Source organism: Austrofundulus limnaeus, unplaced genomic scaffold (genome assembly GCF_001266775.1).
Source record: "Austrofundulus limnaeus strain Quisiro unplaced genomic scaffold, Austrofundulus_limnaeus-1.0 Scaffold410, whole genome shotgun sequence".
In the NCBI taxonomy this organism is placed as follows: Eukaryota; Metazoa; Chordata; class Actinopteri; order Cyprinodontiformes; family Rivulidae; genus Austrofundulus; species Austrofundulus limnaeus.
The window spans coordinates 344,317-357,487 of record NW_013952812.1 but is presented as its reverse complement, the minus strand read 5'-3'; the positions used below and the strand labels follow the sequence as shown (position 1 = coordinate 357,487).

Here is a 13,171-nt window from a genome sequence, read left to right as displayed (position 1 = left end):
ATATAACATTTTAGACACATTCTAGACAGTTTATCAGCTAAAAAAAAAGTTAATTTTGGGGTAAGTTACTCTTTAAGAAGCTTACAGAAAGTTTATGAAATTTATATTGAGACAAAAAAGTGAAATGAATTTTTACTTAGATTTATTTATCGTTATTAAAACAGACCGAGAGCAAAGAATGTGACAGCGACATACAAAAACAGCTACCTCCTCTATCCATGCTGACAATTTATTCTTTATGGGCCTTCCTCTGGTAGGTATGAGACAAATAAATAAATAAATAAATAAATAAATAAATAAATAAATAAATAAATAAAAGTAAATAAAAACTGTTCTTTTTACTGGTGCGATAGATAAAACTTGAAACAACTAAGAGATTGACACCAAAACTGTCTGTATTTGTGATGCAATAGGAAAATTATGACCATTTTAGTATTGAACTGTTGCTTTTTTTCCTCTTGCTTTAACCTTGAAAACTCAGAAAAATTGTGATGATTCTGCAACAAAAACAAATAGCCATAACTTCTTTATTTCTCGAGATAATTGGATGAAATTTTCAGGAGAAGTAGGGAATTGCCTGCTCTTAACATTGACTACCTTTGTTCAATATTCATCAGTTGAGGATCAAATAGAGAATGTTTTTGTTTTGCTACCGTCATAGCATCGACACATTTGGGGTCTTAAAAGAAACGCTTGCCTGATCAGACTGTCATGAAACTCAGCCACTATTTAGATGAAATGCTACATTTCGGTGCTCTCTACTTTTTATTGAGCGCTTCAAGCTCGAACGTGTTTTGAAGCTTGTGGAGACAGACGGTCAGTTTCACCACTGATAAACTGCAAGACGAAACGGCAGAATCCATTCAATCAAAAACGTGGTGAAAGATTAACTTCTTTGCTACAACATCCTAAAAAAATTGGCGTGAAATACCCCTGTGGATCGATGAAAAATGCATTAATTGGAGGGGAGTCTGAAAACGCTACATTCACTGCAAAACACCTGCAAAAAACAAAACATTCATCTTGGCTGAGAGAGGTGGGGTTTGTCACATACTACCTCTGGTTTCATAAAATAATTGCCGTCACCCCTCATCGTGCTTACTAACGTTTATGAAAGGGGAAAAACAAATACATGACTGACAAACACTGTCTTCCAACTAGGGCTGCCACAATTAATCGATTAATCGACGACTAATCGATTATTAAAATAATCGATGACTAATTTAATAATCGATTAATCGTTTTCTTTTTTTGTTGTTGCTGTGCTTTACTTTGTTTTTCTCTCCAAACTGCTTTGACAGCTTCCACTGCCACGTCTGCCTTTCTGTCCTTGACACACATGCACAGTAGTGGTAACTGGGGTAGGCCGTGGACGTCACAAGACATTATACAGACAGGCTCTGGTATCATGGCTACCCAGCAATGTAGCTCAAAAGTGTGGGATCATTTTAAGAAAATGAAAGAGAAACCTGTGCAATATCTGCAGAGCAGAACTTGCCTTCCACAGCAATTATTTTTAGTTAGCATGTAGCTAAAATCTAACAATGGTTATACAATAGCAGCTGCATTCTGACGTGATAAGCTGTATGTTTTATATTCAGTTAACGTATGATCCGATTAGTCGACTAATCGAATAAATAATCGGTGATTAATCGATTATTAAAATAATCGTTTGTGGCAGCCCTACTTCCAACACATTGTGTGTATTTATATATTTTTTTAATTGCTGATACAAAAGCCAAATTTTTCATTTGTTTAAAATAATCTGTTCCCCCTCTGTAACACGGGAACAAAATAATTTACCTCCAAGTCTTTAACTGTGTTAATTACACTCATCATAAACAACAAATCCTGAAGATTTGGGAAAATTTACTCTTTATTGGCCAAAGTTACTTGGATGGAACCAAATATTATTTAGGCTTGTAAGCTACGGTTTGCACTGTTTCAATAAAAAAAAAATTTCTCACCGCATCTCTGATTAATTTTGTCCAGCTGTAGACTAGGGCTGCCACAAACGATTATTTTAATAATCGATTAATCACCGATTATTTATTCGATTAGTCGACTAATCGGATCATATGTTAATTGAATATAAAACATACAGCTTATCACGTCAGAATGCAGCTGCTATTATATAACCATGGTTAGATTTTAGTTATATGCTAACTAAAAATTGCTGTGGAAGGCAGATATTGCAAAGGTTTGTCTTTCATTTTCTTAAAGTGATCCCACACTTTTGAGCTACATTGCTGGGTAGCCATGATACCAGAGCCTGTCTGTATAATGTCTTGTGACGTCCACGGCCTACCCCAGTTACCACTACTGTGCATGTGTGTCAAGGACAGAAAGGCAGACGTGGCAGTGGAAGGTGTCAAAGCAGTTTGGAGAGAAAAACAAAGTAAAGAACAACAACAACAAAAAAAGAAAACGATTAATCGATAATTAAATTAGTCATCGATTATTTTAATAATCGATTAGTCGTCTATTAATCGATTAATCATGGCAGCCCTACTGTAGACTAGGTCTCTGTCCAATCAGAGCCAAGTATTGTGTAGTTGGTGCTTTTAATCAGTTTTCAGTTCAATTAAATCAATCCAAGTCTGTGGAACAGTCACAAAATGTCACCAAAATCACTCTGTCCCTCTAAAATCATTCAGAAAATCGAATCGCATCGTTCGCTGAGTATCGTGATATATATCGTATCATGAGATCAGTGAATCGCTACAGCCCTAATGACTGTTAAATCTTAGCAAACTCAAAGATCATCACGGTGCCCTGAGGGTGTCCTGATGTGTTGCCACCTGAAAGAAGGTGTTGGAAAACTAAACAGTGTCCTTACAACATCCCAACGCTCCTCTAGCTAAATGCCAAAGTTCCCAGGCCAGTCGAGAGACAAAGTCTATCCAGCGACCTCAGTGTTTTATCTCAGTTGGACATTAGGGTTGGGCATAATCGTATCGTGTGCAATTAATCGATTATTATTTGGCAATTGATGATTAATATGATATGAAGTCTGTAATTTTGACACAATTTGGAACAGATTTTTACGAACAGCAAATCTTTCCCACTAAATTGGTCACGTGACTATGACATGAGGGTGTCCAGGTACTCCAGGGGATTAATCGTCAAATTAATCGTTATCGGCCAAATACCACAATTAATCATAATTAATTTTTTTTTGCCAATATTGCCTAACCCTATTAGACATGCATGAAAATCCTCTCCAGTGATGCTGAAACCACCTGTAATGGCTCTTCAGCAGTGGCTGCACTGTGAGTTTATCCTGGCTAAAGGTTTTAATCTTGTACTGCACTCTGTACAATACCAATAAATTCTGGTTCTGATGCTTTTTTGTCTTCCCCAATCTGTTCTCAGGAGCAGAGAATGTCCAGAGCTGACTGGTCCTTCTTGGAACGCCTTTTGGAGGAGGGCCAAGACTATTCCACACCTATCGGCCGTGTCTGGCTCACCGTCCTCTTCCTGTTTCGGATGCTGGTCCTCGGAACTGCTGCCGAGTCCGCGTGGGATGACGAACAAGCCGACTTCGTCTGCAACACCCGGCAGCCGGGCTGCACCGCCGTGTGCTACGACAGAGCCTTCCCCTTATCCCACTTCCGCTACTTCGTGCTGCAGGTCATCTTCGTCTCCACGCCGACCATCTTCTACTTCGGCTATGTGGCCGTGAGGATCGGGAAGAGCCACAAAAACAAAGAGGTTCAAGATGAGAAGCAGGCGGGTACAAGTTTAACTGGGAAGACTCAAAACCGTGTGACTGAAGATGATTCAAAGGAGAAAGAGAAAGAAAAGAGTGGGAACAAGATTACATCTAAAACGCCTCATGAGCCCATGAAACTGAAAGGCAGACTACTGGGATTATACACACTCAGCATCCTGTTTAAAGTTCTACTAGAAACTGGATTTATTGTTGGACTTTGGTTCCTGTATGGCGGCTTCTTCATCGCAGCCAAGTTTGAGTGCACAGCGAGCCCGTGTCCTCACACCGTGGACTGCTTCGTCTCTCGTCCCACAGAGAAGACCATCTTCACCGTCTACACTCAGGTGATCGCCGCCCTCTCTCTGCTCCTCAACCTCATCGAACTCCTGCACCTATTGGTGCGCGCCATTTCCCTCCGGCTAGAGAAACAGGTTCAGGACAACCTGCCTCGGCTCGAGGAGGCCCGACGGGACAACCCAGAGCCGGAGGGAGGACATATCGGCGTCCCCGTGCAGGGTAGCACCACATTAAATACCAACCACCGCGGGAGCAACGCCGATACTGCGGTAGAGGCAGCAGAAGTGACTCAGGGACCAGGAGCGACGATTGGAGCTGACCTGCTTCCAAGTTACGTCAACTGTATGAAGGCAATGACAAAACCATATTCCAACAGGCACCAAGTTACCAAACACTCAAAACCATCTGAGAGAAATCCAAACCGTCCCATTAAGGGACAACATAAACATTATGTTTGATGCTGTTCATGCACACAAAGACTTTGTTTGCTGTTTTTTTTATCTGTTCTGCACATGACACTTAACTAACAGGAGCGCACTTAGAGCTCTGATGGGAAGAACAACTGGTCCACTGTGAAGGCAAAGCCTCAGAGGCAAACAGACGTACAGAGTCTTACTCTCTAAATGATTCTATTCAAAATCAAACATGTTGAGTAGCCTTCACTGAACGGCACAGAGGGAAGTCATAAGATGTCTTCCTGCTCCAGTTTAATCGTCTTCAGCAAGATGTGGAAGAAAAACTGAGAAAGGGGGAGGGGTGTTTGTGGAGGAGCCGCTGTTAGAGAGTCTATGGAAGGAAATTAAAGTTTAAGTATTTCCCCCTGAGATTTGCACTGTAACCCAAAGACTCCCCTTTTCCTCTGGTCCTGTTTTTATTGTGGAATGTTCTGATCTCTGGATCCTTCTCTGTTCCCAGAAGGATAATTACAGCGGATGTAAGCACGCATGTATGCACACACACAATGTGGGTTTTTTTTTTCCACTTTCAGAGCTGTGAGTTCTGGTCCCTCAAATGTTGGGGACATGGATCCAGAGCTGTATACTGAGCAGAGCGATAGCTGTAAGTTAAAGACAGTGACTGCAAGATTGGACTGAAAACGGTACAGAAATGTACAACTTCACTGAAAAGAAGTGGATAATATATTGAAAAGATAATATTTAAGATCATTTATAAGTTATTAGAAAATACAAGTCCTGATATTTATTATACTGATAAGAAAGTGTCTAAAGTATCAAAAAAAAAAAAAAAACCCTGCATCATATTTATTTATATACAGACTTAATTTTATTATGTGAATGCTGATTCAGCATTATATATTGTTTTCCTGTTTTATTTGCTGAGGTGCTTTTAAAAAATCTAACTTGTTCTGTATATTTTGGGCTGTTTCATCTTTCATGTATCTAAATGTTTGGCTCTTACAGGAGTTGGTTGCAATTTTTGTTTTTATAACTTTTATAGTTTTTTGATTTAGCATACGGAATATGCCACTTTTAGCTTCTATTTTTTAAAATAATTTTAGCTAGTCTGCTGCTTCTTTTAGTTGACCTTTGCTGCTTTTAACAAGCGTTTTGCTATTGTTAACTTTTCAACAGACTTGCCTCTTTAGCTAGCATTTTGCTACTTTTAGCAAAACTTTTGCTGCATTTAGCTACTTTTGAGTTCTAGCAAGCTGTTTTGCTACAGTTAGTATTTAGTTACTTTTAGGTTTTAGCTAGAGTTTTGTTAATTTTAGCTAACATTTTGCTGCATTTAGCTACTTTTGAGTTCTAGCAAGCTGTTTTGCTACAGTTAGTATTTAGTTACTTTTAGGTTTTAGCTAGAGTTTTGTTAATTTTAGCTAACATTTTGCTGCATTTAGCTACTTTTGAGTTCTAGCAAGCTGTTTTGCTACAGTTAGTATTTAGTTACTTTTAGGTTTTAGCTAGAGTTTTGTTAATTTTAGCTAACATTTTGCTGCATTTAGCTACTTTTAGATTTTAGCTAGCTTTTCTGCCACGTTTAGCCTTTAGCCAGCATTTGGCTAATTGTTTTCGCTAGAGTTTTATTACTTTTAGCTAAAAGTATTTTTACTTTTGGTTTTTAGCACTCAGTGCATTTTTGCAGAGTGCAGTTTCTCTAGTTCAAATTGATGTTTTCCTTTTAAAAGCAAAGATTTGTTATACAGGAGACCTACAGCATGAGAAGATTATTTCTTTACTGCTCAGCAGCACACTTTGCACTAAGTATTATTGCAGTACATAAAAACTGAGTCCCTCATGACAACAGAATAAATAATAGAAACATTTTATATCATATCACAAGTCTAGATTTCGATAAGGGAACTAGTGGAGGAAAATAAATTTGATTTAATGTCTGTTTTCCAACTAACAGTTCTGGCTTCCTGATTAAAAAAAGAGGACATCATTCATATTGGAGTTTAAAAAAGTTGGACCCCCCCCCCCCCACACACACACACACTTCTCCCTGAGAATGCTCCTTTTATACTTTTTTCATGTAGAGCAACTGATAAAATCTTGACCTCAGCACCGTCAACCAACGTTCTTTTTCATTGCTCTGATAAAATAGTGACATTTCTCTTCATGGAAGTGGCTGCAGCGCTCAGCAGCTCCACGATGATAAGCAGTTAATGGGAAATGTAAACAAACCAAGATTTTGTAGCAGAAAGCTTTATTTGAACTGTGTGTGACGACAAAGTGAAGCAAAGAGCTAAAAACAGGAAAAAATATAAAAAAAATCTTTTGGTGTACAATTTTTTGATATATTTCGACAGTTTTCTCAGTCTTCAGAGAGGAATGTGTTTACTTTGTGTCGCTGATGAATTGTCAGTTTTTGCAGAGGAAACAGCAGCTACCAAGTTCCGCTCTCGAGAACCCCGCTGGCATTCGCAGGCGGTTCTGTTATCTCAGTCTTCATGTGTCCACACGTCCATGTGATTAATCCCACCTGTGTTTTCACAAAAAGCCAGAGAGGGTCATGAAACACATTGCACAGGGCAGCTGATACCGCCGCGCTGCTGCCAACCAAAAACAAAGCGTTCAAGCTGCATTTTTCTCCCTTGTAGTCGGAGAAGTAATAACACCCCATTCTGTTCTCTCCACAGACTAAATACTCATCTCCTGTTCTGTGGAGAAACTTTGGCTGTGTCCAAAACGACAGGCCGGGTCCTCCGGAGGACCCAGACTACCCGGTCGAGGTGGGCCGGGTCCTTGGTAGACCGGGAAGAGCGGAAAAACTGAGGCTGTGAATTTGGACGGTCTAGCCTCCCCTCCTTACCCCGGCGTACGTCATGTCACCTAGCAACCACGGCGATGCTAAACAGAAGCAAAAATAGATCAAAATTAGAAAAATATCAATACATTAGCATTATTAATATCACAAAACAATAAAATTAACTTAAAGGTATCATTTGAAGAACTAATTTACCCGCTGTAGGTGCATGTTTATTTCACGTTTTTTTATGATAAAAAATAATATTTAAAAACATGTCCATACAAATGATAAAAGTATTAGAATTGCAACATCTAATTTTTTTTTTATTTTTATATCACCATATTTTTTATTTAAAACATATTCTTTTCTCTCGCTTCGTCTGCCATTACTAGCTTAAACAAATCTCCGGTCGGGCCGCAATGCATTATGGGATACGCTGGGCCGGGAAGTTTCCATCGGATCTGTCCTTCAAATTGGGGAAAAGGAAGGACGTATTTGTCGGCCGCATCGGAGGAGTCGTCAGTTTGGGACGTCCTTCGTCGCGGCGCTGTGACGCATGCGGCCGACAAATTCGGCCTTCGGAGGACCCGTCCTGCCATTTTGGACACAGCCGTGTAAACTTACAGGCTGAGGACAGGGAGGTCAGGTTAACCTCTCAGTATCGTGCCATTTTGGAAAAACTTTCAAACACACCAACAACATCAAGGAGATAAACATTCACAAAAAGCTTGCTAAATTCACTGGTTTGAATATTTAGACTGTTTTTAAAAAAATCCATAAAACCAATTAAAAACCTTGTAGTTGTTGAAGAAATGCATGTCCAAAAGGTATTGTACTAACAAACATGGTTGACCCCATTAATACCAAAGTTTTAAGCAGTTGTTGAGCAGTAGCTCTCATCTAACAGCAAATTTAGCACACAATCTGCAAAACTGACCAAATTATAGCCATATATGTTTTCTAAAGTCAGCTGGATTGGGCCCAAAAGCTAATCAGATGTAGAAGTATCCAGATATTTCTTATAAATTCCATTAAAATCCATGCAGTGGTTTGTGGCATATTTTGCTAACAGACACGAGTTAACACGGCATAGTTAATGGCAAAATGTTCAAAGTTCTTGCACAGTCTGTTGGGGATCAGTCTCAGCTGCCACCACTTTAAATTCCAGGTCAACATCTGTAACGTTGGCTGAGACGTAGTCATTATTATGTAGGTTGATTGTGGCAGCCATTGACTCACAAAAAAATAATTGCTTGCCCTTCGTATCATGAGTAATATTAATCAATGAGTAAGCAAAAAATATTTGAAAAGCAGGAACTGGATCTGTGAGGGTCCGTAGGCTCTTCGTCTGTGTTCAGATACCACTGTTCACTCTGTTTCCTGGGATTGTTGAAGTCACTGCTGAGACATTTCCTCAGTCCTTTGGTTGGCTATTTAATAGAGAAAAGAGTGTAGCAATTTGGTGGCACACACACACAAATCTATATTAAGACTTTTAATTGACTTCCATTCATCTCCAGTCGTTCCTATAGCCTAACCTTGACCTCTTACCCTAAAGCTAACCATTGATCTGTATTACTGGATTGGACATCACATGACTTATTGTGCTCCACACACGCGCCATTGCCATTCATTGAGTCTTGACTCAGGAACATCTGTGGATGGTCGTAAAAATTAGATGCAGCAACTGCACTAACCCTCCTAGTGCCCTAACCCTAAACTCAGCTCACACCATAGTCCTAAACCTAACCCCAACCCAGAAATGGAGTTCCACCAAATTAGGGCCGGCAGAGGCTTATATAGCAAGTACATTTTCTTTGTTACAGTAAAGGTATTTTTTTCAGCATGTGAGTAAGTTTTATTTTTTTACTTTAACTTTGTTACATTTAAACCTATAAAAGTATATATTTACTTCTTTGCTTTAAAACTTAATTTTACACAGTCTTTTTAAAGGTATTTTTTACTTCTACTTATTTTTTGAAGTACTTTATACACCTGTGAGGACTGGTCTTGACAAGGTAGGTGTGTATTCCAGAAACAATCAGTTTACTGACCTTAGATGACCTTTAAAGGCTGAAAGCTCTACACAAAACCTCACCTCACAAAACTTTTACTAACAGGCCTTAAAATAGCAACTTCAGTGTCAATACAAGATTTCTATTTTTAGAACAAAACCCAAACAACATCCCAGCAGACAGCATGTACTTCTTTTTATACTCAGTGTTGTTGAGGAAATTTCAGTCGTGCCAAATCCGTTTTTTTTTCCTCCTTCCATCTGAACAATCCAGACAAAAGATTTTGTCCATATCTTTGACAATGTTGCATTTGTGCACCGCGTGCCTAATTTGTCTGGATAACCAAACAAAACAAGACAAGAAACCCCACTTTGACCAGCTCCTCAATGATGGGGGTGCAGGAAGTGGGTCTGTATCTGTTTCCTGTTCCAGCATTGTTCGTCCCGGGGGCCGGTCCTCTGGGATTGTTCCACTCGACAATGGAGCCGCGGTGGGCATTGTTGCCTTGTTTTTGTGTGTTCTTCTCGCTCGCGTTGGTCGGGCGAACGCCAACAGCGTGTTCGACCAAACGCTCACGAACCGTGGAGGGAAATGGGCGAGCTGCCCGCTGCGTGGATGGGGTCAAAAAGAAACAGAAACAGGAGCTTGCAGAAATAGCTGCATATTTGTAGGAAATGGGTGGAAACTGATCTGTTTATTGTTTCTACCTAACCTACATTTGGGCCAGAAGAACCTCCGAAGGCTCTTCAGTGTACCTTATCACATCTTAATGTACTTTATTAAAATCATTTCCAGATTAGATAAATTAAAATTAAACCCCTGTTCCATACTTAAATACACACCCATCTCGATCCAGGCAGCCTTTACATGCATAATAATAAACAGGTGTGCCACATAAATAGAGTGGAGACTGTGTTCTCTTTGATTCAGACAGTTTCAGAAAATGTCGAATTAGTTCAATAAAGACGAGGTCACCTGGAGGAAAAGGTTATGTTGGATGATACATCCGTTCGTTTTCTTTAGCCTCTTCTTCCTGTTGAGGTTCACGGGGTATAAAATAATAAAAATATCAATGACATTGGATTTTTGTAATACAGGGGAAGTGTTAGTGACTCACATAACAGCTGCGAGCGTGTTTACTGTGCCTCTTTGTCAGGATGTGTCAATTTAGTCCCACTTCATTCTGGACAAAATAAAATAGTGACACTGAGTAAACTAATAGTTCTACATCAGAGATGGGCAGTTTATATGATGGAAGGGGACACAGCTTAAAGGGATCCCTGATTAGTTGTAACGTTAGATTTTATTTGATAAACATATGTTTTAACTGTAAAATAGAGACTGTAAAAATACTGTAGGCTGTTTAGTTTTGTAAATTTTGAAAAATATATTTTAACACGGACGGAGCCATTTTATTTATGCGCAAAGCATTCTGGGTAAATGATGACGTGGATAGGTCCTCGGTGTGAGCGAGCTATATCCACCCTGAAGGTTAATCTTGGACAATATCTGATGATCGACTTTTTTAAATGAAACCAGAGAGCGTTGACAGAGAGGAGAAGGTAGAAATGACTCAGCCTGTAACTGAAAATGTGGATGGAGGACAACAGAGCTGCTTCATGGAAGAAGAACCCCAGCTTAGCCTATTAGCTTTAGCCCCAACACTATCACCATATAGATGTATTAGCTCAGTGCTACACATTCTCCTCTCATCACTGAGGTCCTCCATCCACATGACAGAGGGGAACACAAAAATAACTCAGCCTGTAACTGAAAATAAGGATGGAGGACCTCAGTTTAGCTTGACTGTCGCGCTAGCACAGAGCTAATACATACAGTATAAGGCAATATAGCGTGGGCACTAGCGCAAAGGCTAACAGGCTAAGCTGAGGTTCTTCCATGAAGCAGCTCTGTTGTCCTCCATCCATATTTTCAGTTCCAGGCTGAGTCATTTCTACCTTCTCCTCTCTGTCAACGCTCTCTGGTTTCATTTAAAAGAGTCGATCATCAGATATTGTCCAAGATTAACCTTCAGGGTGGATATAGCTCGCGCACACCGATGACCTATCCACATCATCATTTACCCAGAATGCTTTGTGTGTAAATGAAATGGCTCAGTCCGTGTTAAAATATATTTTTCAAAATTTACAAAACTAAACATCCTACAGTATTTTTACAGTCTCTATTTTACAGTTAAAATATATGTTTATCAAATAAAATCTAATGTTACAACTAATCGGGGATCTCTTTAAGAGTAGTATTAGTATTGACTAATATTAAATTCCTTCATGGCAGACAGTGTCGGTTTGCCTTGAAAATCTATGATCTATGAAAATCATTTTTTAACTTAAGAAAGCACTGAGTGTGTGTACATGATCACTCATATTTCTGGAAGATCTATATTTACTCAGGTGTTAGTGGTACAGTCTGTAACTTAGGACAGATAGTTTTTGATTCATGAATTATTTTATGACATTGTATACATGCATAATGAAAAGGTCACACTTTTAATGATTTATGAGTTTATATGGTGGAACAATCACAGATGAAGCAGAATCTCATCAGAATTATAAGAACTGATGAAAACTGAACTCCTCATGTTGAATGTCTGCTAAGCACGACAGTAAACTGGTGGCAAAAATTCTCATTAATTTGCACAAATTGCCTGTATGTCATTCTACTAAAACTCTAGTTCAGCGCACACATATGGAGCAAAATTGGGGCTATAAAATGTGTTAAAATTTTACATTTTTTTGTGAAACAGAAAATATTTGAACTGAGGGAAAAGAAACTGAAATACATGTCAGATTCTAGGGTATTTCTTAGTTCAGACTTTTTGTTTTTCCTCATTGTAGTTTGAAACTTCTGGCCCTGTCTTGGCGTGGGGGTGGGGCCTCAGATGACACTGGGTTTGGAATCATGGCTGACAGGTCAGCACAGGCTGGACATGTGATGTGTCACATCAAGTCAAATTCAGTCAAAAAGGACCTAATCACATATTCAGATTTCTGGCTTTTAAAACTGAATTTTGATATAATGAGCAGTTCCATATAAATGACTTAAATTGTTTTGTTAATCATGATAGTTCATTAATATTTGGTCTGAATCCTGTTTTTATGTATTTTAATGAGGACTTTTTGATGTTATTATCAAGAGGAAACCTCAAATAGTATTTCAATATTGAGATTCCCAGCTGGAAATAAAAAAAAGCTTTACTAGCTCATAGCTCTGTATTGTTTGTGATGTTTTATTTTAATAGTTGCAATATGTGAAGCACTTTGGCCAACGGCAGTTGTTTGTAAATGTGCTCTATAAATAAAGTCTCTATGCTTTGAGACTTTATCCTCATTTTAAAGTGAAGGAATTGAAATGCGTTGAAGACATCATCAATGTACTGTGTTTATGTGATTGTCAATATACTGTATATATTTCACTGAGATTTTTGTTGTGTGCTGACATAAGCAGATTATATTAAACACAGAATAATAGGATATTGATAATGTTGATGATAATGATTGTTGATGTTTTAAAGACAATTTAATTTGATTTATTGTTTCTTTGAATTGGGACAAAAAAAAATAAATATAAACGCCAGTGTTCTTAAATGCAATAGCTAGGAATATTTTGCCCAGCCACTATTAGTTTCAAATCATTTTTTTTGCAGTTTTATACAGTATATATATATATATATATATACTTTATTTAACAAACATTATGCCTTAATTTAGCTCCAGTAGTAGTTTATAAACAAGAAACAATTTCATAATTAACTTGTCAGATGATGCTAAAACACTGTCTGAGTACTGCTGTGCTTGTAGCAGTTTGAGAATCAAGGCATTAAATGAATGAAGGTTCACACAAAATCACCATGAAAATGTGTGTGTGTGTGTGTGTGTGTGTGTGTGTGTGTGTGTGTGTGTGTGTGTGTGTGTGT

General features: G+C 38.6%; 1 protein-coding gene across 1 annotated transcript in view; it reads left to right on the top strand.

Moving 5' to 3' along the window:
- Positions 1 to 5,304, top strand: part of gja4 (gap junction protein alpha 4) — a 7,497-nt gene extending 2,193 nt beyond the window's left edge. Inside the window, exon 2 of the mRNA XM_014024167.1 lies at positions 3,376 to 5,304. Within this exon, the coding sequence (XP_013879621.1) occupies positions 3,385 to 4,470 (1,086 nt within the window). The 5' untranslated portion in view covers positions 3,376 to 3,384 and the 3' untranslated portion in view covers positions 4,471 to 5,304. The remainder of the gene's footprint in view (positions 1 to 3,375) is intronic.
- Positions 5,305 to 13,171: the final 7,867 nt, after the last annotated feature.